Source organism: Colletotrichum fructicola (assembly GCF_000319635.2).
Source record: "Colletotrichum fructicola Nara gc5 chromosome Unknown KSG_Nara_v1_contig02, whole genome shotgun sequence".
Taxonomy (NCBI): Eukaryota; Fungi; Ascomycota; class Sordariomycetes; order Glomerellales; family Glomerellaceae; genus Colletotrichum; species Colletotrichum fructicola.
Genome location: NW_027094052.1, coordinates 1081708 through 1103943, shown reverse-complemented (window position 1 = coordinate 1103943; position 22236 = coordinate 1081708). Strand labels below are relative to the sequence as shown.

Here is a 22236-nt window from a genome sequence, read left to right as displayed (position 1 = left end):
TCCCTGTCTCCGTCCATATCTGCATTCCCATCTGCGTCCCCTGTCTGCGTCCCTCCTATTCGCTATGCGGCTCTGCTCCTTGCCTCTGCCTGCCAGCACTGTTGATATTCCAATCTCTATCTCTAGCTCCTGTCTCTGGCTCCTGTCTCTGGCTCCTGTCTCTGGCTCCTGTCTGTATCTCTGACTCTCATTACTGGTCCCTGTTCCCGTCCACATTCCTGTCCATCCCTGATCGCTATCTCTAGACACAACCACCTCTGCTCATCGCCATCTCTGCTTCCTACTTCTCCTAACCACTTCTGCTCTGCATCACTGTCCTCATTGTGAACCAGATCTCTACCTGCACCTTGACCAGCCTCTGAATTAGCGTACTTACCAATTGAACACTGAAGAGTGAATGAGAGCAGAAACGACAACGTAAGGATATTGCACGAGTTTAAACATACTTCTCCTGAGTTTGGAAGTATCCCTCCGAGAATATCCAGGCTTAGACTCCTACTTGACGATGCTACTCCATCCCTAGGGTTGGGAGAACGGTACATCCCCCAAAATGAAGAATCTTGGAAAGGTTTTCACTCAGACAGAGAGGTTCGCGAAGTCATGTTAAGAACATCAGAGGGATCATAAGACGGACGAAAGTCAAAGTGAGAAAAATCAAAAGGGAATCACCTTCTTCATGGCCCTCTCGCATTTCAAACGAGCACCCCCATAAGAGTCACTAGAGCATCTACTGAGGAGGGTTTGTTTAGCTGTCTCTTTTACCAGCTAGACCATTTGGCCCAGCTGAACTGGTTGAAGGTGACTGAGTGAAAGTCGACCAAGTGCCTGGATGGGCTTAGTTGAAGACGCAGGCACTGGGTTCAGTGAGTTGCGAGTTGGGATGGAGCGGCAGTTCTTCTCAAAACTATGTTAATTGTTAGTAGATTTCCAACTACTTCAATCGGGCTTCAATAACTGACGCAGGTTGCCCACGTTGCCGATAAAGGCTACGGCCAGCTTGAATTGCCTTGCGTTTTGGAGAAAATTGTGCCCCTGCTCCGGAGCCCTTCCGACAACGGGCATGCCACCCTTGTCACCATGCTTGGGAAGGCAGTTCGGGACAATATCACAAATGAGGATCGCCTCGCAACGGAAGGCCCCTATGGAGCCGCGGCGCAACTCATTCGTCAGTACCTGGATCTCCCGGTTCCCACGAGCATGGACGACACCATGGCGGTCAAGATCATGTACGCTCTGGACCGCGTCGTCAACCATGATCCGGCCATCAAGCGGCACGCCATCTTCGGTGTTCTACGCCTGAGAGTAGTCGAGTGCCCAACACTAGCTTTTGAAGAGATATTTGAGGAAGGTTGGGATCTTCCAGAAGGCTCATGAAGCCGGAGCTAGAATGAAGAAGGAGCACATTGTCGTGGAGCGGTGGCCGTTCACTTCGTTCCTTCGACCTGGCGAGCCCGGTGCCCGGGAGGAGATCGACCGCAAGATCGGTGGAGGTCTTTCGAGCTTGATCGGCTACCTCGAGTGACAGGATTCTGAGGACTGGAAGGAATGGCGAAGCACGGGGAAGTTGAAATCAGCAAAGAGTGAGGCGTAGCTGGTATTGTGTATTAGAATTTGGAGGCAATCTGCCCTCCTTGGTACGGGTCTGAGCATGGCCCTGACAGTTATACGCCGCCACGGCAAATCGATGGTCGTTAGATAAACACCCGAATCACCTCCTGCGTGAACACGGTCATCTTCAAGACTTCTCCAAAACACCTACGATCCAGTCCAACGCCTCCTTACTCGCTTTCAACCCATACCTAAATGTCAACGGGAAACAGTGCATCTGCCCATGCCATGATAGCCAATCGCCTGTCACACCATGCTCTTTGCACTTGTTTCTGAATGCTACAGCTTCAGGCTCTAACACATCGTAAGACCCAGTCAAACCGTGGACCTTGACTCCGTGGCGAACGAGGTACGTGAGATCAGCCTGAATAGGGGACACGCGAGGATCCTCAAAGCTCCAATCCAATCGACCTGACGATGGCTTCTCGTGCGAAATGCTACCATCGCTCACTGGTCCAGGACACCACGTCTTCGCCGTATCGTGGATACATTCGTGGGTATGTATGGGATCAACCTTATCCGCCTTCTTGATCTCTTCCATGTCATGTCGTAGATCTGTAGTTGGACTCATGGCAAGGATGGCAACCGGTGGCTTCGCGGTCTCTCCCTCCTGGAACCTCAACGTCCACGTTACCACACAGAGGGCGATGTTACCGCCTGAACTGTCGCCAGCCACGATGACCCTCTCCCCAAGCCTCGTCGACTCCATTAACAGCTTCTTGTAGACCCTCTCAATTTGAGGGAAGGCCACTGACACCGGATGCTTCGGCGCCAAGGGATATGAGATTATGGTGACCCTCGTGTCGGGTAAGCGGCGGACTAGCTCGGCGCAGAAGGCCCAGTGATGTTCGCTTGGTGGCATCTGCCATCCTCCACCCCCGAAGTAAAGAATTCGTCGCTCATAGCCTGTTCGGGTCCCTTCTTTCCTTTCTGCTGAGTTCTTTGGTGTTATGTCGTAATTCCATACTACTTCTACTTCATTCTCCGTGACGTCGCAGTATCTCCGCGCCCTTTTGGTGGCAGTCAATCGCGTCTTCTCATCTGATCCCTTCTTAGGTTTCATCAATCGGGGTTTGAGAGGCTTCAACACTGTCTGCACGACTCGGGTAAGAAAGTATCGCTCATTTCGCTCAGTTACGGTGAGACCAGCTGCGTGGCCGTAATTGGGAGTTTCGTTTTGGCCAACGAATTGGTCGTCTGATGTTGAGGTCTCCATGATGAGGACTTGGCACGGATTGTAGAATTAGTCGGCAGCTTCAACGGCCACAGAAAATTGTGAGCAAATTCGGATGAGGCCGGGAATATTTAGATCCAACGGTGAGGAATGTTAGCTGTTTTGTTGGATCACGCTTGGCTCGGATCCACGACGTCATTAGCTCTGGGCGCCTTGACGTCATTCGTGAGACCCTCACACCGACAATCACCTCATGCCATGTAGTTGCTCTACAGTCAATCTAATAAACATTATCGACCTGCGGGAACATTGACGACCTTGAAACCCATTTACCGTGGTTATTGCGCTTTAAATATGGTATCCAAGCGAACGCGTTTTCCAAATCGACTAGAAATACTAACATTAAGCAATTTGCAACGGCAATTCACCGTTCGGACCATGCCTTTCTCAACCCCCTTTGGAGTATACCTCTTAAGAAAAGATAGGCCTTGTACGAAGCAAGTACAAGCCCTCGTGAGTGTACAATGTCCATCCAAAATTTGGAAGTCCCAATAGCAGCATTGACTCTCGGCACAACGACAGCATCGTACGCCGAGACTCCAGCTTCTATAGACTTAGCAGAGCACAGATAGCGAGCCAACTCGGTGCCTTCACTCAAACCAAGGCCAGCCCCGTATCGAGCAAAAAATGCCAATGAATGATTGCTCTCCCCCAAGAAAATGATCGGGGACCCATCTTCGGGGTGTTGAAAGGCACGCTTAAATTCCACCTCTGAGCAGACCATTGACTCTGAATCAAGTGTCTTGTCCACGATTTCTTTCATTAGAGGCCCATAATCTCGTCGAAGCTTCTCTCTAAGTTCTGAAGACGCTTCTCTTCGAGTTCGTTGGAGCCGCGTTTTAATGCGGAAGGTGGCCGTCCATGCAATCGTCTCGCTGTCAATTGGGGAGAAGAAGCAGCACACTCCTGGCCCCAACATTTGCAAACCCCAATACTCGCAAACTTGAGAAGGAAGGCCCTGCTTGAATTTTGCCGTTCCCCCAATCTGAACAAAGCCTGTATACTTTGGGGGTTGAAATGTCTCCAGACTCTTGACCATTGAAGTTGAGGCCGGCACTGTGGTTTGTGTGGCCATGTCTTGGTCAGCCGGGCGCTCGAATGCTAGAGCTCCGTCTGCCGCAATAAGCAAATCACACTCTAACGTCGTGCTAAAAGGATAGTTTTCCGGATCTGCGCACCTAACACCAACCTCAATCTTACCATTCGGGAGCTTCCGGGCGGCAAAACAGGTGACATTCCAGCGTATCTCATCTGTGATTTCGACAGCATCGATCAAGACTCTACGCAGGTCTTTCATCTTGATACGACTCCTTGCCTCACTTTGACTAACGATTGCAGAATTACAACTCATTATCTCAGTCCAGTCTGAGTTCCATATCTTGAAAGACCCCGTGCGATGACCAGGGCTTTTATAGACCTCTTGAGGCAGCCCTGACTCCTTCAGCCAGGAGACATCTGCTGGGGCGCCATGACCAAAGACCTGGACCTCTTCTTGATCGGCTCGTTGATAAATATGTCTGGTTTCGCTTCCGTATATGATTGTCAGCCTTGGGGGTCTTGGTTTCGAATCCCATAGCTTCCTGAGCGCGATGATGAACGAGAGGCTGGACACATCAAGACCCGCTATCAGTATATGTTTGCCTTCTAAATGATGGGTTTTGACTGGTTGGTCAAGCAGATCCTTCATTTGTGCAGATCCAAACATATCTTGGAGGAGTTGTCGCGCGGGAGTCGTGAAGTTTCCTGGAAAGCTAACCAACGCATCCGGATCCGCACCATGATCTAGAAGCAGCTTTATCAATGGCAAGATTTCCTCATCGTCATGCGAAAGCTTGGAAGACATCTTGATGGTCTTGATGAATGCTTTCCAAGGGGTTGTGTTATCGTAGGAATCCCAGCGGTTTGGATCGGCGTTACGTTGAAGAAGTAGCTTTACTGCTTTTTTTTGAACAAGGAATCGTTCGTGGCTGAAATCTTGCGCGTATGCAAAATCCATTCGCAAGGCGTAACGTAGAGGAGCTGTGTGATCTGGTTGGCGAGGGTTAGAGTCGCAGTGGAATAGACTGCGTAAACGTAGTGGGGGTTGACTACGTATGTAACTGCAGACATGCGCCTCGGAAGCGTTTCTCATCCAGTGATCTCCGTAGCCAGGCCACTTTCTCCGCCATTCTGTTTCTGCAGTCTCTAGTATGTCATATAAGTCACTAGTATTGACCAATTGGTGTTCTGCTGCCCTGGCGAGGGAAAGGATAGTCCAACAAAGCCAGAACGCCAATTCGTGGTTTCCTTCCGGAGGCAAACGCCGGATCACTGTCAGAGTTGCAGCGCATGGAATCAGAGACCAAGCGTCTCCAAAAGAGGTCAGCGGGTACGTTTCCGTCATTGAACCAGCGATTCCATTGTCGAATAGATAATCTCGGACTGTACGGTGGTGGTAATTGACCGTATGACCGGAAAATGGGTCGTTTGGATGGTCCTCTGAATGAATTTCCAGTAATCCTTTGGTACGGAGGTCGAGATTGTTTCTCAGTTGAATCATTCTTTTGTTGACGTCATCCTCTGACATGATGTTTTGCTGTATTTTCAAGAATTCGGCGACGTTGCCATGATCTAGGATGTCGTCCACAGCGGAATAAATGACCGCAAGTTCACCTTGATCGATCGAGGTCGCTAGCCAAAAGAAGAGGGCTGTCTCCGGTAAGCGCTCGCTGTCTATGGCATTCATCATGTGCCCGAAGACATGTTTGAGATCTTGCGGGAACCTCTTCAGGCGCTTTTTCAGCATGCTAGAATTCTCCCCGTCGAGATGGCCCTTGGTTAGGCTCCGTACAACCAAAATGACCCAAAGAAACACCCCCTCGGCTCGGTTGACTACCTCTGTGGCGAGTTCTTGAGATAAGCCACCATGCAGTGAGATTGATCGATGACTATCAAACTCAATTCGTACGTACTTCTCAATGTCCGTTCTTGTGAGGTTTTCGAGCTGCAGTCGATGCCCCGAGTCATCTAAGAAGGCGTTCCACAACATGTTTGTGGGCCGGCTTGACACGCAGAACTTGATGTGTTCGGAGTCGCAGAACTCCTTCAACGTCAGGAGAAGTTGACCTTGGTTCTCCCCAATCTCGTCTGATTCTTCAAACTCGTCCAGTCCGTCTATGAAGAAACAGAACTTGGTGTTCATCTCATGGCCTCCGTGGCGCAAGATTGATGTCAACGCTCCTTCTAGCTGCGTTCGGGTCCATCCTGTCTCTTCTTCTAAAGGACTCGCTGTCGTAATTTCCAACGATTCCAAGACGTGGACTGTGAAATCAGGCTGAGCTCTGAGAATCTCAAATAAGAGCGTCCTCAGAAGCCCAACGATGGACCTCTGGAGTTTGTTCCCGGTTCTCCAGAAGAAATGCTTCGCCGTCACAAGCCTTTTCTTCCCAGCCCACTCTTTCAGAAGCTTTCTGGTATGTGAATGGTCGAAAATATACTTCATCATCGTCGATTTGCCCGATCCAGCTTTCCCTCTAAGTAGAAACGCACCGCTTCTACTTCGGAGCCACCTTACAAATTCAACTGGCCTTGATGGTTGTGTGCCAGCAACGTCTTCCAAGATCCACGTGAAGGTCGACTCGTAAGGTTCCATTATACTTCGATGTCTTGCTTCGATCATTTTGAAGTGAAGGCTCTCGATCATCTTTAGGTTGGATTCAATGAAGGGTATCCGCTCTTCTAGGCGTTTTATCTTCTGCAGCAGCCGCTGCAGCGAGCCCTTCCCGTCTTGTCCGGTACTTGCTGTATCGGCCTCAGAGCCAGCCAACTGATTGCTGACTGATTTTATCTCTTGCTCCTCTTCTGTGCTGAGTATGTTGTTGGTATAGCCTTTGATGCAATTCACAAGCAGTAGCAGCTCTTTGTCTCCTGTTGCGCCATATCTTTTGGCCACTTTTTCAATCGCCAGTACCCTTTCAATCGCTTGGGACATGTGACAACTACAACTCTGGTTAGCATCCAAATAGTCTATCGACAACAGTAAGATAGGTAAGATGATGGCTGCAAGCTAGGCCCGAGAAGCAGAAGTAAAATGGTTCAGAGAACTTCAAAAGGCGGGGATTGCTAAGTAGGATGACTGACCTAACCCTCTCCTTAATGCTTCCATACACTTTGCGCCGTACCAATTCCATCCGAATAGCGAGATTGGGAATCAAATCTTCGCCATGAAATTCAATCAAAAACCTCCTAATGAGACAATTGCTCCTATGAAGGGGCTCGCTAGCTCCATGCAACTGATACGTTCGGTCCACAGCCGCACGCAGGTCGTCGATAATACTTTCGCAATCGGGTATGAGGTCAACCAGTTCATCAGAGTTCTGAAACCGTTCAGTGACTTTCAAACCATACAGGACTCGGTCAAGTGACTCCAAGATGTCGACAACCTCGTCAAATGCCGTCGGACTGTCCCCAGGTAGTGTGTAATCTTCACTACTGACAAGAGACCGAATCAAATCAACACACTGTTCGATGGGCAAAGAAGCTTCGATAGTGTCACAAGCGGCCTGAAATAGGTTGACCTCTTTGGAACCTCCCACAATATTGTAAACCTTGTCCCCATAATGGTCTCCTTGGTGCAGGTGGCCACCCTGAGTCTTTGTGTTTTGGTACACCCGTCGTGAAAGCGGGTGTGCCCCACTGCTTTGAAATCGCGCGGAAACTTGCGCCGTCTCGGTTGCCTTGTTGTGATCTGAAGAAGACATAGCTATCGACCCGTGGTATTGATTTACTCTGTCGACTTCGCATTTCTGAGGCCTTCGCCTGTAGATGAAAACGCTACTTGGCCTGTCATATGTCGAGCTAGGGAGCGATATTTGGAAAGGATGAACGAGACGGCAAAAGATATTGGCAGGCTTTCGGGGGTACATCCTTTGGCGACTGCAGCCGCCCAGGCGAGCAAGGCAACCGTGAGCTCGAACATCCCAGGAAATGGCGCATCATGACATCCATCACTTAAGAGGCAGCCTGGGCTTGGAGCTGACCTCCCTCTCATCAATCATACAGGAATCCGACGGCTGAGATAAAAGTGTTCAGCTTTCAGCCATGGATTCCGAGGTTTTTTTCTAGCTACAATCATAGTCCCTTGAAGTCCAGTCAAACGTACTTGATTAGGCACCGTCATTATTTTGATCTGATTCGTTTCGCTTTCTTCGGATGGTCCTCATCAAGTCTTTGGTTTCCAAAAGGTGTCTCTGTCAATTAGCTCGAGTCTATTCAGAAAGGGGTTCTATTTGCCAGAAAACTTCCCTTCTCTCAGAGCCTTCAAGCTCGCATTGATTCCCTAAAGGATGCAAGGACATGCACAGTCAGACCGGGGTGGAGCCAGCCCACCATCCCACGCGGTTGCACCGCAGCCAATGCCACACTGCAGTGCAACAAACAGACCACTTAGAGAAGCAGTGAAGACACGTCACACACCGGGTAGCTGATGTTATGATCAGGGCGGCGTTGGGCGACTTAGGCGCCCGGCTGCCTTCCCCTCCCCACCCTCCAAAATGTCAGAGTTCGCGCCTCATCCCAAATTCTCTCAACGATCCCTTCGAGTAGTAGATTTCGACCGAATCTTACCATTTTCTTAGGAGGCAGTTGCCTGCTATTCCGTCCCCTGTCATTATTCGCCGGTTGAAGGATCCCTCGCCGACCGAAAGCCTTCGGGGCCACTTCCAAATCCGTTATGGAGGCCGCTGGGCTTGCCTTGGGCGTGGTCTCTCTTGCCGGCTCTATTTCTGGATCATTCATCTCAATCGTACAATGCTTTGAGTATGTGCAACTTGTTCGCGGGTTTGGAAGGGATTTTGAAAAGGCCCAGATTCGACTCGGAGCGCTCAAGCTGCGACTTACAAGGCTGGGTGTTGTGCTTGGAGTGTTTCCTGAGCCCAACACTGGTCGATTACTGAGGGTTTCAACCAGCCAGGAAAAGGCTGCTCAGGCCAAAAGGCTGGTAGACTCAGTTCTCCAGGATGTTCGGGAGATTGAGCAAAAGTCGAAGAGATACGCCGACGCAAGAGGCCCCGTCATCTCTCCCGAAGAGAAAGCAGTTGAACTCAGCGATATCCATTGTGCGAGCCAATGGCAAGCTTGGAGCTGCCAAGCCAACGATATTGTTTCGACTCGGCTGAAGGGCACGTCGTGGACGAAACGTGCAAAGTGGGCTTGCTATGAAAAGCGACATTTTGACACGTTGCTGGCTGATATCTCTGACGTCCTTGGAATTCTTGAGGCTCTGTTCCCCGAAGCTGTAGACGCCCAAAGGCCTTTGTGTACTACAGAAGTCGAATGGTTGCGAAAGAACACTCAAGGCTCTGCGTCTCTCAGATTGTTTTACGCAGCAATCGCAGAGAACTCCGACACTGTCCTTACACAGGCGGTCAGTGAAGCGATCTCTTCTCAAGGAACGACTCACAAGTACTCTTTTACCGAAGCATCGGAAGATTCGATTGTTATCCAAGGGGATTATATTTCCGAGGGCTTTTCGGGACACGTGCCGATGGATAGACCCGGCCATAGCTATGGCGTCACCATTATCACAGGAGGAACCAAACTCATCCAGGGTGATTCATATGGAAGCGGAGTATTCTTCTGAGAAATATGAAGTGATTGCTCTATCTCACAAATTGCAATGGAAGCTTTCCCTTCGCGGCAGACTAGATCGGGAAATTTGCATGAGGAAAGACTGCGTAGGGCCCAATAAAGAATTCATACCAGGCTTGTGTTAGTTGGAAGGATTGTTTCCATTCAGGAATCGATTGATTATAATCTGAAATAGATTTGATCCAGGTATCATTCTAACTGTAGACAGTGCGTTCATTCCCACTATCATGGTCGAAGGATGTGAACAGAGTTTTGTAGCCTCATTTCTTGGTTGAATCTGAGCCGTACATGTTACCCTGATGAAGAGAACCACCGTCGCATTCAGTGTCCTCAAAGCTGTCTTCTCCAAGGCCTTCTGGTGCTAAGCCGGCAAAATTGGAGTGAATGACGTCGCCTTGATGGTGCACAGTCCCGTCGGTTGTAGTTTTGACGTAGGTATTGCCTTTATTTCGAGCTGGCGGGGCATTCCCCTTGGTACGTTGACCCTGTGAATAGGTGCCGCCTTGATGAGAAGGACCTTTTCCCCTGGCGCGTCCACGACTGGATTGTGATGTATTACCTCTGCCACCTCTGCCACCCCTGCTACCCCTGCCGCCCCTGCCGCCCCTGTTCGATGCCTGGGAACTGCCCGATGCCTGGGGACTGCCCGGTGTCTGGGGAGCTTTGAGTTGGTCGCCCTGGACTAGCTGACCGTTCGAACTGTTGGTTTGATGGAAACCATGTTTGCCTCTATTTGAAGGATCCTGACCTTGGAAACCTGTCTCGACCTTGGTGCCTTGTTGAACGACACTGTTCTTGGCTCGGGTGCCTTTGTACTCATGTCCTTGCTTCGTTGCCTTGCCGCCGCCCGCCTGAACTTGAGGCTGCGGCTTTTCGTTGATAAAGTGCAAGGTGGCTCTGCTCTTGAGAACATCGCCGACAATACGTTTGTCATCATTGTCTTTAAACTCGAATCCGTCTGCCCTCAACTTCTGCCCCGTCAGGGGGATTTTAGTGATTTCGGAAATCTTCTGCTTGAGGGCAGCGATGGTCGCCCGGCTCTCGATTTCCACTTCTGCTGGTTGGCCGTCTCCTGCAAAACGTTAGAACTTCTAGACCTTATTCTCACCAAGCCTTTTTTTGACACTTGAGGAGCTAGGTCCAATTCACTTACCGGTCTTCACGCGCAGCAGAATAGCAGTGGTAGTTGATGTGGCCATCCCTTCGATAGCCCAGTTTTTGATATGTGGATAAACTGGCCAAAGCCTCCAAGTTGCGTTTTCTGAGTTTGAATTCTCAACAATAAATCTCAAGAATCATTTCTTGAGCCACTGAAAAACGAGCCAACGTTCTCCCGAAGGCAGGGAACACGGTGATGTTAGACAACGATCCGTACCTTATGGAGGCGAAACGAACGCATTAATAGGCATTGTGTCAACCCATGTGAACATCATGCCTGCCGGCTTCGATGATAAAGAACTAGGCACCAGCCCCCATTTTGAGTTATCGCTGCAACCTTTCAAGTCTTGGCAGAGCCATCACCAACAGGAGTGTGGCATGCTAACGGCAAGTAATTTAACCGGTCAGCACCTGCAGTGTTCATGCGCATCAGCACAGCAAACAGCGAATTTAACCTCTTATTTTTCCCTCCACTGCATCCTGCATCGATCTTATCTCGCGTGACACACAGCACCCCACAAGTACCTCCAGCAGAGAGAGGCATTCACACCTTTTCACCCTCTAGGCCCGGATTCCAGTGATTATCTGTGACTCAAAGAGAAGAAAAGCCACTCAGAATTGCCAAGCCAAAATGGTTCGGGGCTTGCCTAGAGACTGTTACACGACCTGGCAGCTGATCATGCAGTTCTTGCAGCGGCTTGCTTCCTCGGTCTGGACAACTTCGGCCTCTCCGAAGGTCTTGCTGTCAACAGGCGGACTTTGCGCCTTCTTGGCCGGCTTACCAGTTTTGTCAGAATGACCTCATTTACGTAGATACTGTCAGAGGTTTTCTGTCCGTATATGATGTTCGTGTAATGACACCGTCTTCTTCGGCGGGTCTCAGCCGATTTGACTCGGACCGGGCCGGTGGCCCCACATTCCGGCACCGCTGGCTATTTGCTTTTGCCGATGATCGCGGCAACACCTTAGATATCGTGCTGTAGCGACGGCCTACTTCAACAAACACAGCCGCATGGTCTGCAGTTCCAACTTTGGACGTGGTCGGGGTATTCATCGTAGAAAAGATTCCCACACCCAAAACAACACCGCGTTGCGGTCGATGGGCGATAACTAACTTACTGTCTATTCATGAAATGTAGAATGAGGTTGATGGCAGATATTTACACAGCTGGCTTAGCGAATAGGAAGCCAATTCAATGTGAAAACTTCGTATGAGTCAACAACATCAGGTTCACCAATGGCACTGAACTCCATATGTGTCTTGCTGGCCTGGAGACCGTGGTGCAGCAGACAGACCAGAAGACAACAAGGAAATTTCCTCTCGCTAGTCTTCCAGCATTGTCAACTGCACTCAAAATGCTCGCAATTTTCGAAGATTACGAAATCTGCAAATGCGGCAGAAGGCCCTCCGGGCCATCGAGCCCGTGTACTGCCATCGACGGTGCCGTAGCCGTCTCGGACGACCGCCCCACAATACCCCGGACCTCGGACTTCTTGGCAATGCCGAGGTGCGAGGTCGAGGCCGGAGAGACGCACGAAAACGGCAAGCAATTCGGGAGAACACCATTCAAGGCGATGAAATGAGCTAGAGACAGACTTCGCCGTTGTCATCATTCTTTCAAAGCATCGCGTTTGGCCTGGAAGAAAATTCCGTTTCCTTCCATATCAAGAATGCCTGTCTGACATCCAATACCGTGCAAAGGAACTCGACGAATGGCAACTCCAGGGGACATTGACAGGTATCGGCCGAGAACGGATTCCTTTTTCTGCCTAAGGCTAAGCTGTCTGCCTCTTTGACTACCCAACGAGGCATGGCGCCCGCCCCCAGGCATGTCAAAATAAGCGCAAAGGTGGCTTGACATCGTCGAGACACGTGGAATGATGAATCATAGACTTCAGCCGTACGCGCATCAGGGGTCATTGAAAAACGGCTTCGTGCATGGATCTCGATGGGAAATATAAGCCGCGCCCAATAGCAATCGCGATATCGCTGTTGAGGTCGAAATTGGAGGTGCGGTCCGCATTAAATTGCAGCCTCATTGGCGTCTGAACGGCTGGGGCTAGGTTTGATGGTGCATGTGAAGTGCCAGGCCCCCGGTACCTACTGCCATGTGCGTCAAGGGATGAACGCCTACAATGGCATTGGGGGCCCAAATTGTCAAGTCCGTCCCGAACCCTGTTTTTCGATCTGCGTTTAGGTATCCGCCCTGGGAAGATCGCTCATCGTTGACATGTCTGATTGTGTTGCAGACCCTGGTTTCTGGCCGGGAACCTAACCACGATATATACCAAAGCCTTCGTCCGCATCTTCATCACATTCAAGCTCCATCCTTGCTCCCATCATCAACGCACCAGCGCTATTAGGCAGCTCCTCACACTCCAGTGACAATGAGTTCACAAAGAGGTGAGCAACGTCTTGGGCCTCAACGATATCCCATCTAACATCTTCTTAGGATCCTTCGGGTACACCGACCCAAACTTCCCCCCACCAACAGGCGAATGGGACACGCCCGTGATCATCTACGGCTACACCCCATCCATCGCACTCGCCGGCCTCGCAGCCGCCCTCTTCTTCATACTCCTCCTCATCCACACCGCCCAGCTCTTCCGCCACCGCAGTTGGTACTTCGCGACCTTCCCCGTCGGCCTCCTCTTCGAAATCGTCGGCTACGTCGCGCGCTCGCTCTCCGCCAAGAAGAATCCCTACAACCTCATCTACTTCATCCTCAACTACTTCTTCATCGTCACCGCGCCCGTCTTCCTCGCCGCGGGCATCTACACCATCCTCTCGGCGCTAATCCACCGCCTCGGCCGCGCCTTCTCGCCGCTCCCACCCAAGGTCGTGCTGTGGTTCTTCATCACGTCGGATGTGATTGCGACGATTACGCAGATTTCGGGCGCGGCGCTGATTGGGGTGAAGCAGTCGCGGCGAGAAGATCCGACGACGGCGAATAATATTTTGCTGGGTGGGTTGGCGTATCAGGTGTTTTCGATCGGGTGCTTTGTGATTACGACGGGCATCTTCCTCTTCAGGGCGAGGCATGGGATTAGGGAGCACAGGCTGACGGTCTTTGTGGCGGCGTTTTCGGCGGCGACGCTGCTTGTGTATCTGCGCACCTGCTTTCGACTTGCTGAGACGGCGGAGGGTCTGGGTGGGCATCTGTACTCGAACGAGGTCTACTTCGGTGTGCTCGAGTTCGCGCCGGTAGCGTTGGCTGTGATTCTCTTCGCAGTGTGGCACCCTGGGCGATGTGTTGCCAAGAAAGTCTCAGGAGGTTTGGGGGATATCGAGAAGAGGAGGATTCCGAGTCACGAGTCCGGTCAAAAGTAGAAGGAATCGCTGAGGAATACACATACATGTCTACTCGCTACCTCTAAACTCCAAAGTCCCCGGGTCACCTCCCATGACCTATGTCTGCCATACGCCGAAACCTTAATGCATGTTCGTCATCGCGTCACAACCGCTCCCTTCCTCAACCAGCATGCGATCTAGGCATGCCGATTCCTCTAGCATCAATCACTGCCCACAGACGCTTCTCTAGCACTGTTCCTTCCTCGCTGCACGCCTGTCCAAACGCCCCAAAGCCAGGCACTATCTTGGGCTTCGTCTCGATGAAGCGCCAGCGCGCCTTGATAGTCCATTCGACCAGCTTGCGCATGTCGTACGGTTGGCAGAGCCGCCGCTCCATAGCCCGGCGGACTTTGAGTGCCGAGTCGTACGCCGGCCTGTTGATGGTCGTCTCCACGTCTTTCGCCATAGTTGTGAAGCCCAGCGGGACATCGTCCAGCTCCTTGCACATGGGATAGCGTTCCAGCACCTTCGCCTTCGTCTCGAACGTCAGAAGAAGAAACTCCTCGAGCCACATCTTGGCGGCGTCTTTGCCACCTTCTGCCATGAGATCCTCGATCCCGAGCGCTACGCGCTGCCTCTTATGAAACTTGATGGAGTCGAGCTCAGTGTCGAAGGTGAAGCCGGGCAAGCTGTGGAGCACAGCACGGAGCGGGTGTGGATGACGGTCCGCGGATCTGGTTGGCGAAGATGAGCCGCTGTCGCCGACGAGGAGGCGATCGAGCTCGGATGAGAGCCTGGCATCGGTGGCCCTAGCTTTCCATTTGCCGCTGGATCTCTTCTTCTCGATACCCCCCGTCGATGCCCTCTTGGGCGCGATGGGGCTCTTACTACGATTCGCCTTTTCGCGCTCAACCCATCTAGAATCGCGGGCGTTCTGGCGCTCTCTCCGGGCCCTGGCTTGCTCGATGAGCTCCCGCGGGGTGAACTCAGGTGATGAAGGATGCTCTTTGGATGTGTTTGGTGATGAGGTGCGGGTGATGGATATGACTGATTCAGGGAAGGGCGTCGTAAGACGATGGGTGCTGAGCTGGACGGTAGCGTCGTCTATGCGCATTTCCATGTCGCTTGGCTCCTCGACCAGCGCCATCTTCGGAGCTGGCTACCGGAGGCCGGAGGATGACCGGAGCGGTGGCGGGATGAGGGGAGCGGCCCGGCGTGAGGGGAGATGAGGATGGCGAGTCAGACTACGGCTGATCTGCTGCTCCGCTGTTAGCGCTGCCGTTCGTCGGAAGTGAGAGGCGATGGATGGTCCAACCGCGATAAATGATGCCTGCCAAGAAAGAGCCAAGAAGCAACGACGCCGTCAACCGAAGCCGATAGGAATCGTGTGGGGAAGCGAGCGACAGCGACGTGCGACGTTGAGATGGACAGACTCGGAATGTTTCAGTTACATCGGGGAGAAAAAAGTCAGAATTAAGCTTGCGGGTAGGGCTGCCGATTTGTGGGGCCACCAACCGTTTGCCGGCGTCGAAGGAAGTAACGCGGAAGCAGGGACCCAGGAAAGAGCCGTCCGCCTCTTCTTTCCTAAAAAGAAAGTTTGCAAATATTTATTTATAGGCGGTTATATCGTTCATCGCCCTCCTCTGCTAAATAAAGCCCAACTGTATCGTGTATTCGTTCTCATTATCATGCCAAAGTCTAAATCCATTCGTTATGCTTTGCCAACTCAAAAGACGCTGGGCCACAGAATATGCTGTGACTGGTCGAAACCAAAGGTTCATCCCAGACCCAAGGGATTCTTTCAAATTTCCATTGTCAAGCCGACTGCCGGTTGAATGAAAATTGCTGCACCTCAGGTACCTCAAGCAAGGTGTAGTTGCTGTCAATGTACCACCAGCCCTTGTACTTCTCGGGCTTGTCGGCTGCAGGCTTGATCTTGCTCTTCTTGGGAATGTCGAACTTCTTTGTCGTCTTGCTCTTTTTGACGTAGCTCTTGGCGACATCGGAGTCTGCCGTCTGGTTGTAGTTGATTTCGTTCGAGTCGACTTTGCCGTTGATCAACTCCTCCCAGGTGCGGTGGCTGTCGATGAGAACGTCCTGCATGAAGGTGACATTCTGATACCAGTCCCCAACGATATCAATCACTGGGTCGCCTCGAGCAACCTTGTAGTACTGCGACCAACGTCAGAGCTCAGAATCATGATTACGGATAGGGCAACTAACGGTCCACCAGTCCCTGAAGGTCTTGATAGTTCCCGGGCGGTACTTTTCAACGTCCTCCCAGGCTTTGAAATGTCAGCTTATCTCAATAAACGCCAGTCTTAAGACACCTACAGTTGAGAAGCGGAGCAAGGGGGTCCTTGATGTCAATGCCCATGATTTTCCAATCAGTCTCATTACCCTGAGAATTGTCAGCAATGTGATGAGACAGGCTCGAGAGCGGGGCGACTTACATCAGCCAAGGCAAGACCGCCAAGAATCTTGACTTGCTTCACTTGGCCAGTGTATCCGGGGCTACATCCTGTTAGTCGATCCGACTATGAATTTTTCTCTGAGAGGACTTACTCTTGACCAATATCGAAGAGGTCGACGGGATCATTGTCGCCGTTCAATCCGGTGAACTCATGCTTGAAGTTGGGGCTCTCCCACGTCTGAGGGATAGAACCGTACAAAAAGGGGTAAGACTTGTGAGGCCAGACGTTCTCGACATATCTAGGGCTACCATTCCTAGAGTCGTGGAGGATTGGGTCTTCAAGATGAGAAGAATCAGCGCGAGTTCAATGCAATACCTGTTGGGACTTACTCATTGGCTCATCCCTCGCCATCTCAATCTTGGCGTCTTGCCACCTGGGAACCTCGATGACGACGTTGATGATTTGCCTGTCGCTCACATCCGGCCATGTTGGGATGTCGTGCCAAAATGAGATTGGGTCGCCGTCTTTTGTGAGCCATATCCTCCAGTCCTGTATAGCATCAGAATCAGCATTCCGAGTGGTTTTGTTGAATTTTTGAGAATTTCGTACCTCAGTGTTGCGTGCTCCGACTTCTCTCAAACTGAGCGACTTGTAGTCAAAGCTTCCTAAGCTCACCGCGTCGCTAACGGCAGCAAGGGCCGCGGTCATGAATATGCTCGACTTGACACCCATTATGATCGCTCTGAACAACTTTCAAAAAATCATTAACGAAAACAGAGAACAAAACGCGGTGTGGCTATTCAGGAGTACAATCGCAACGCGACGCCCGTTATTTTTGTAACTCGCCTGTGGCGAACACCCCGCCCAGCCAGCGCTGCCAAGTCGCACGGGGGCAGGCTTAGCCGACGACATTTTTGGAATTGGCAGGTTGTGGCGGGACCAGGAGACGTGGGGCGGGAACAGGCGTGAAAGAAGGCGGCGAAAAGATTGGACGATGGGATTTTCTTGGGAGAACAACGCATAAAGTCCATTTCTTGCTCTTTGGCGGTTGATGAGTTGGTGCGGGGCTCTCGTCGGGGATGACGGGGTTTGAGACGCGGGACCAATGGCGATCGCCTGTCGCGGAACGTGCGAATGAAAAAGGAGTGACGGGGATGGATAGGGGCAGTTTCGTCATCGCTGAAGAATGGCATTCAACATTGTCAGCCAACTTTATTTTCTGTCTGCTTTCTGTGACTGCTCAAACCACTTGCCATCGTGATCGAATACCCTTTTGGGGCAGGGACAACCATGTCTCCAAACGACGATATCGCAACCTTTTGGGCTTCGGATTGACCGCTATCAGAATTTTTCGATCAGCACCAATTAGAGCAGGCAACGCGTTGCATCCACAACAGGTACAAAATACTACCATTGTGAGCCAGGTTGCCCGCGACGATTCAAAATCTGAAACGCAGTGTAGTCAAAAGCTTCTAGGACCGCCTCATATCTCTCAAGATCGTATGAAGAACGCACGCTGAAATGAACCCTGCACCGTCGCGGACTTGTACGGCAAGTGGCAAGCGGCTAGCGGCAAGCGACAGCATATGGGATCACCGGTCCGGGCCGGCGGAAACCGCGTCGGCTCCGATCCGCCGAAGAACGCTGTGAAGTAATGCGTTCATTTACACTAATAGCATCAATGATAAACACCAGTTGGCTTGCTATAGACTACTCCCAACCGCAGCCGATACCTCGTGAATATGCCGCGGATGCCGCGCCGAGTGTCTCCCGCGAGCCTTCCAGCAAGACAGCGGGATTTGCTTCCATGGTATGAGAAAATAATGGCCTACAACTACTACGTTGGCTTTTGAACTCGTGAATCCTGGTCTAGTCATCGTTGTCTGTGTCGGAGTTGAACTGATTCATCCACCCTTGTTCCCTGCGTAGACGTTCCAAAGTTTTTCTGAGAAGCTTCGCACTTTTCCGACAAGCGTGCCCTTCCCCACCGACACGCTGAGGGACTAACATGTCGTTTTCGATCATAACCAAAAAGTCTCGAGCAAAACCGCCCACTTTCGCTCGCTCTTTCAGTTCATTGATGTGCTGTGGGCAATTAGCGTCATTCTCCATATTTGCACTGGATACATCGAAACCAACAATTGAGACCGCTTTCTTGGTTTCGGGAACCAGCTTCTTAGACATTTTGTCTTCTCGGGTGAAAAAGAAAGTGTCAGACGCCGTGTTCTCACACTTGCCGGTCATGCCGGTCCGTTCACTGTCGAGTCGCTTCCTCGAAAACTCCTCGATAAGCTTCCACCCCTCAAAGAACCACGTGATAAACTCAAGGAAAACACAGCCGAGACTCCAGATATCAGTCAAGGGACTCAGCAACTCTTCCACAAAGTCTACCTCCGGAGCGCGGTAGGTATGTGTATGGACGATCCCGTATACCAGACTTTGCCTGTCAACCTCACAGTTCTTGCTGAAATCAGCAAATCCAAAGTCTGTGATCTTTAAGGTCCCTCTCGGTCTTCCATAGATTGGAGATGATCTTGAGGTGTCGGCAAACCAAAGAATGTTGCGAGGCTTGATATCTCCGTGGCGTCCGTAGAGGTGACGAATAACATTACCGCTCGAAGTCACCGCACCTCTAGATTGAATCCTTCTCTGGACGGTTTCTGGATCGGGATCTTGCTGTAGAAGAGACCACCCAGATTGCGTCGGAAAGTATTGGATAAATTCTAGTCCTCCCACAATACCATGACATTGCTCTGCCAGCCACATGAGAGTTTGCTTCCCCTCTGAACGATGTCTCTTCCAATATTCTTCGAGATCATGTTCGGCCCACGAGAAGATGAGATGGTAGCAGTCATGGTGCTCATAAGTTGCTAATAGAGATATGAGGTGAGTGTGAGTGTCGTGGCTGATTCTTCTCAGTATTGCAACCTCTCGCCTAAAAAGGTTACCAGTGCTGATCATATTATGTGGGCGAAGCGTTTTGACAGCGAAAAACTTCTAAGCACACCAATAAGAAATTAGAAATCGTCTTCGAGGGCGAATAGGAATAACAACAGACAGGCATAAAGAAAACAGAACAGACTAAGGTCATTGGTAGACAAATTCCTTCGTCCTAGGCAACTTACTCCACACGCTTCAAAATTGTGGTGACTGGGATGAATTGAGACCTTGTTGACATGGCCAAAGCCACCGAGTCGTTTCTCTTTACCATGGAAAGTGAAGGGTAGAATATCATGTGGAAGAAACTTCAAGTGGTCTACCAACTTCTTTTCTCCTCGCTTGAAGATACGAGCGACAACTCTCCATTGATGATCCTCAAAGGCTTTTTTTTCCTGTCCACTCCACTTGTCGAAGCATTCCAACGGACCGTCTCTTTCGCCTTCCAGACGACTATAAAACTGACAAGGACCAATATTTCCCCGAGGTAGTTTCATCAACAGAGGTAAATCGTCATCGCAAACTTCCTTGTCGATAAAACTCTTAATTCGAGCTGGCCGCTCGATGAGAATGAGTATCGCCAGCACCTTGAGGTAGGACTTCTTGGGCGCATCGTTGTTGCTAGCCCTGAAGATGTTTCCTTTAGCTTTGTCAAGAATTGATGGAGGGGACTGGTTGTCGCCATATATTATTCTTGCCTTTTCTTTTTGGGCATCCCGTCTCTTGGCTCTTCCCTTTGGAAAGTTGAAATTTAGATCCGTTAGCTTGTGTGGATGTAACTTAAAAAGTGAATGGTGTTTTCCAAGCTCTCTCTGCACTGCTTCCGGACTCAAGATTTCAATGAGCGAACTAGCAGGGAGAAAACCGTTTCGATCGATTTCCTCAGCAAGTCTCTGCTGTAGTTTGGAACAACGCCTATCAGACTCAGCCCCGTCTGAAAGAGACTTCTCTCTTGCAGGTCGTTTTCGGTCGTGTTTTTTCGAGATCTTCGTGCTGCGCTGACCTCTGGGAGAATAGAGCGCACCGTTTCCCGTAAACGACGATTCTATTGGAGATGACGTTTGTGAATTTATCTGCACGCACAGCCGTTTGTAAGCTGCTGGTGGAAGATCATGATAGATAGATTTAAACTTACATCGGTATGGATACCATACTCACCTGACTCTTGGCCGACAAGAGTCAACGCAACTGAATCGTTTTTCGTGTTTATCGAGCTGCCACTTGGGGTACTTGGGGTACTGCGACGATGTTGGCTAAGACGGGTCGACAGAAAATCGGATTTCGAAAACCGTCCAGTCGCTTGTTGTATCTTCTGAAGGAGGCTTTTTTCGTTGCCCGAGGGGCAATTGGTGATTCGATCTGGAACCGAGCTCGTTCTCCATGCTTCTGTGCCATTAACGTCGACTCCATCCAAGCTTGGGAAATGGGTTACTGCTGTGGACTGTGAGGACTCGCTTTGTTGTGATTGCATGGTGAGTAGCCCTTCCAATTTCTGGTGTCCGTTTGCAAGTATGCCAATCATGCTGCTGCGGGAGGGGCCTCAGGGGCTTACAGAGAAGGACTGGTTGAGTTCACGCCCCTTCGGTGAGAATGGCGCCTCGGAGAAGTGGAAATACCACGCGGTCTTGAGGCGCGGCATTTATGTACTCAATATCAAACCAGGCTTCAGATTCAGCATTGATCAGATAAGATGTTTAACATTAAATCCATATGGCCCACAGTTTCTGTAATGGGAGATTACCCGAAGAGAATCGGGAAGTAAGCGGCACTGGCCCACCAACAACAGGCTGCGAAGCGATGCCCTCCATCCTGCACTGCTTACATGCAGCGCCAAGCCATTAGTTAATTGTTCCACTTCCTCAACTGTTCTGCATCTCTACAGCAGGCAACCAATGAAACAGTTTGACGTCTTCAATGGGGAGGGGAAATCAGGCTGCACGATAAGAATGTGCTGCTGCTCAGTCGTACGCCCGAAAAGCCTGGAGCCAGGGAGCGTAAGGCGTAGTTTCGATGGTGCATCATCAGTGGATTGTCCAGAACTAGAGATTATGAACATACAAAATGGCACTGATTTTCCACCTTGTTTCTTGAACCTTTCCGACTTATGTGTATCTGAAGTTCAGGGGCGTAAACGTTGTTATTTGTTTGCATTTTCTTCGGTGCTCATGACAATTTTATTCCTTCGAGGACTGCGGAAACGCACAAGGTCGTTCCGCTCTGTCCCTTCACCACCGCCGTCGAAACGCCAGAGCATTGAGATTGGAAATATTGATCCAGTGAAGTTGGAGGAAAGGTTAACAGAGCTGTACGGTGCCGGCTGCTTTCAGATCAATGTTCGTGGATGTTCTTCTCACCTCAATGTTGGCGTGCTAACCAGGCAACTCCTTCCAGCTGATACATGACACGTACAACATCGAAGGAATTGACACGCCCCTTTCAGAGGTGAGGATTAATTGATATGCTGAGGTCTGCATAAAGTCGGTGACGTGAGCTGACTTTGTGCTTCCAGGCCGACATAGAAGCCTGCGCCTTCTAGTCATGCGACACCAAACCTGCCGTCCATAGGAAAGGGCGAGCGATGCTCACTACCTCTTTCACTCATGAGACTTCGCGAAGGTGTCGCAATACGAAGCACGGAATATTGGAATATGTGGGTCATGCAGTTGATTATGCGAGCCGCCAAGATAGGAGGCTTGGCCCGTTTGTGGCATCACCAGGCGTCCATTCTCAATCAGAGGTTGCAGGCCATCTACCAATCAGATTCTCAGGATCTGCCTGCGGCTGAGGGTCGGCGGGCAAATTTGGGCTACTGGCGGTGCGTTAGGAAGTTGATAGTCAGAATCCAAGACCATGCATCTCAGCCTGCCTCCAGCCTGTGGCAGCAATTGCCAGGTTAGTGCAGCCAAGCGATGCACCTGATTTGAAAATTTTCAGCCTGAACGCAAATATGAAGCGGGGGCGAAGAC

At 50.8% G+C, this 22236-nt stretch overlaps 8 protein-coding genes across 8 annotated transcripts; 4 read left to right on the top strand and 4 right to left on the bottom strand.

The window, feature by feature from the left end:
* Positions 1–1077: 1077 nt before the first annotated feature.
* On the top strand, positions 1078–1522 carry CGGC5_v003021 (uncharacterized protein; the record flags this gene model as incomplete). Its single annotated transcript, XM_032031950.1, has 2 exons — positions 1078–1302; positions 1364–1522. The coding sequence occupies 2 exons, from the start codon at positions 1078–1080 to the stop codon at positions 1520–1522; spliced, it is 384 nt and encodes a 127-aa protein (XP_031888614.1).
* A 213-nt stretch (positions 1523–1735) lies between these two features.
* On the bottom strand, positions 1736–2824 carry est-2 (Esterase; the record flags this gene model as incomplete). The annotated part of the gene is made up of 1 exon (XM_032031949.1): positions 1736–2824. The coding sequence occupies one exon, from the start codon at positions 2822–2824 to the stop codon at positions 1736–1738; it is 1089 nt and encodes a 362-aa protein (XP_031888615.1).
* A 5728-nt stretch (positions 2825–8552) lies between these two features.
* On the top strand, positions 8553–9461 carry het-s-1 (Heterokaryon incompatibility protein s; the record flags this gene model as incomplete). Its single annotated transcript, XM_032031948.1, has 1 exon — positions 8553–9461. One exon carries the CDS (start codon positions 8553–8555, stop codon positions 9459–9461), a length of 909 nt encoding a protein of 302 aa, XP_031888616.1.
* A 268-nt stretch (positions 9462–9729) lies between these two features.
* Positions 9730–10668, bottom strand: CGGC5_v003018 (uncharacterized protein; the record flags this gene model as incomplete). The annotated part of the gene is made up of 2 exons (XM_066151061.1): positions 9730–10541; positions 10623–10668. 2 exons carry the CDS (start codon positions 10666–10668, stop codon positions 9730–9732), a joined length of 858 nt encoding a protein of 285 aa, XP_066009594.1.
* A 2095-nt stretch (positions 10669–12763) lies between these two features.
* Positions 12764–13958, top strand: RSB1-6 (Sphingoid long-chain base transporter RSB1; the record flags this gene model as incomplete). Its single annotated transcript, XM_032031945.2, has 4 exons — positions 12764–12825; positions 12878–12926; positions 12992–13031; positions 13081–13958. 4 exons carry the CDS (start codon positions 12764–12766, stop codon positions 13956–13958), a joined length of 1029 nt encoding a protein of 342 aa, XP_031888843.2.
* A 142-nt stretch (positions 13959–14100) lies between these two features.
* CGGC5_v003016 (uncharacterized protein) lies at positions 14101–15066 on the bottom strand (the record flags this gene model as incomplete). Its single annotated transcript, XM_032031944.1, has 1 exon — positions 14101–15066. One exon carries the CDS (start codon positions 15064–15066, stop codon positions 14101–14103), a length of 966 nt encoding a protein of 321 aa, XP_031888677.1.
* Positions 15067–15734: 668 nt separating this feature from the next.
* IPP1 (Inorganic pyrophosphatase) lies at positions 15735–17065 on the bottom strand (the record flags this gene model as incomplete). Its single annotated transcript, XM_032031943.1, has 7 exons — positions 15735–16091; positions 16143–16204; positions 16254–16320; positions 16373–16433; positions 16485–16668; positions 16723–16882; positions 16943–17065. 7 exons carry the CDS (start codon positions 17063–17065, stop codon positions 15735–15737), a joined length of 1014 nt encoding a protein of 337 aa, XP_031888842.1.
* A 4370-nt stretch (positions 17066–21435) lies between these two features.
* CGGC5_v003014 (uncharacterized protein) lies at positions 21436–21806 on the top strand (the record flags this gene model as incomplete). Its single annotated transcript, XM_032031941.1, has 3 exons — positions 21436–21603; positions 21662–21712; positions 21780–21806. The coding sequence occupies 3 exons, from the start codon at positions 21436–21438 to the stop codon at positions 21804–21806; spliced, it is 246 nt and encodes an 81-aa protein (XP_031888840.1).
* Between the last annotated feature and the right edge of the window lie 430 nt (positions 21807–22236).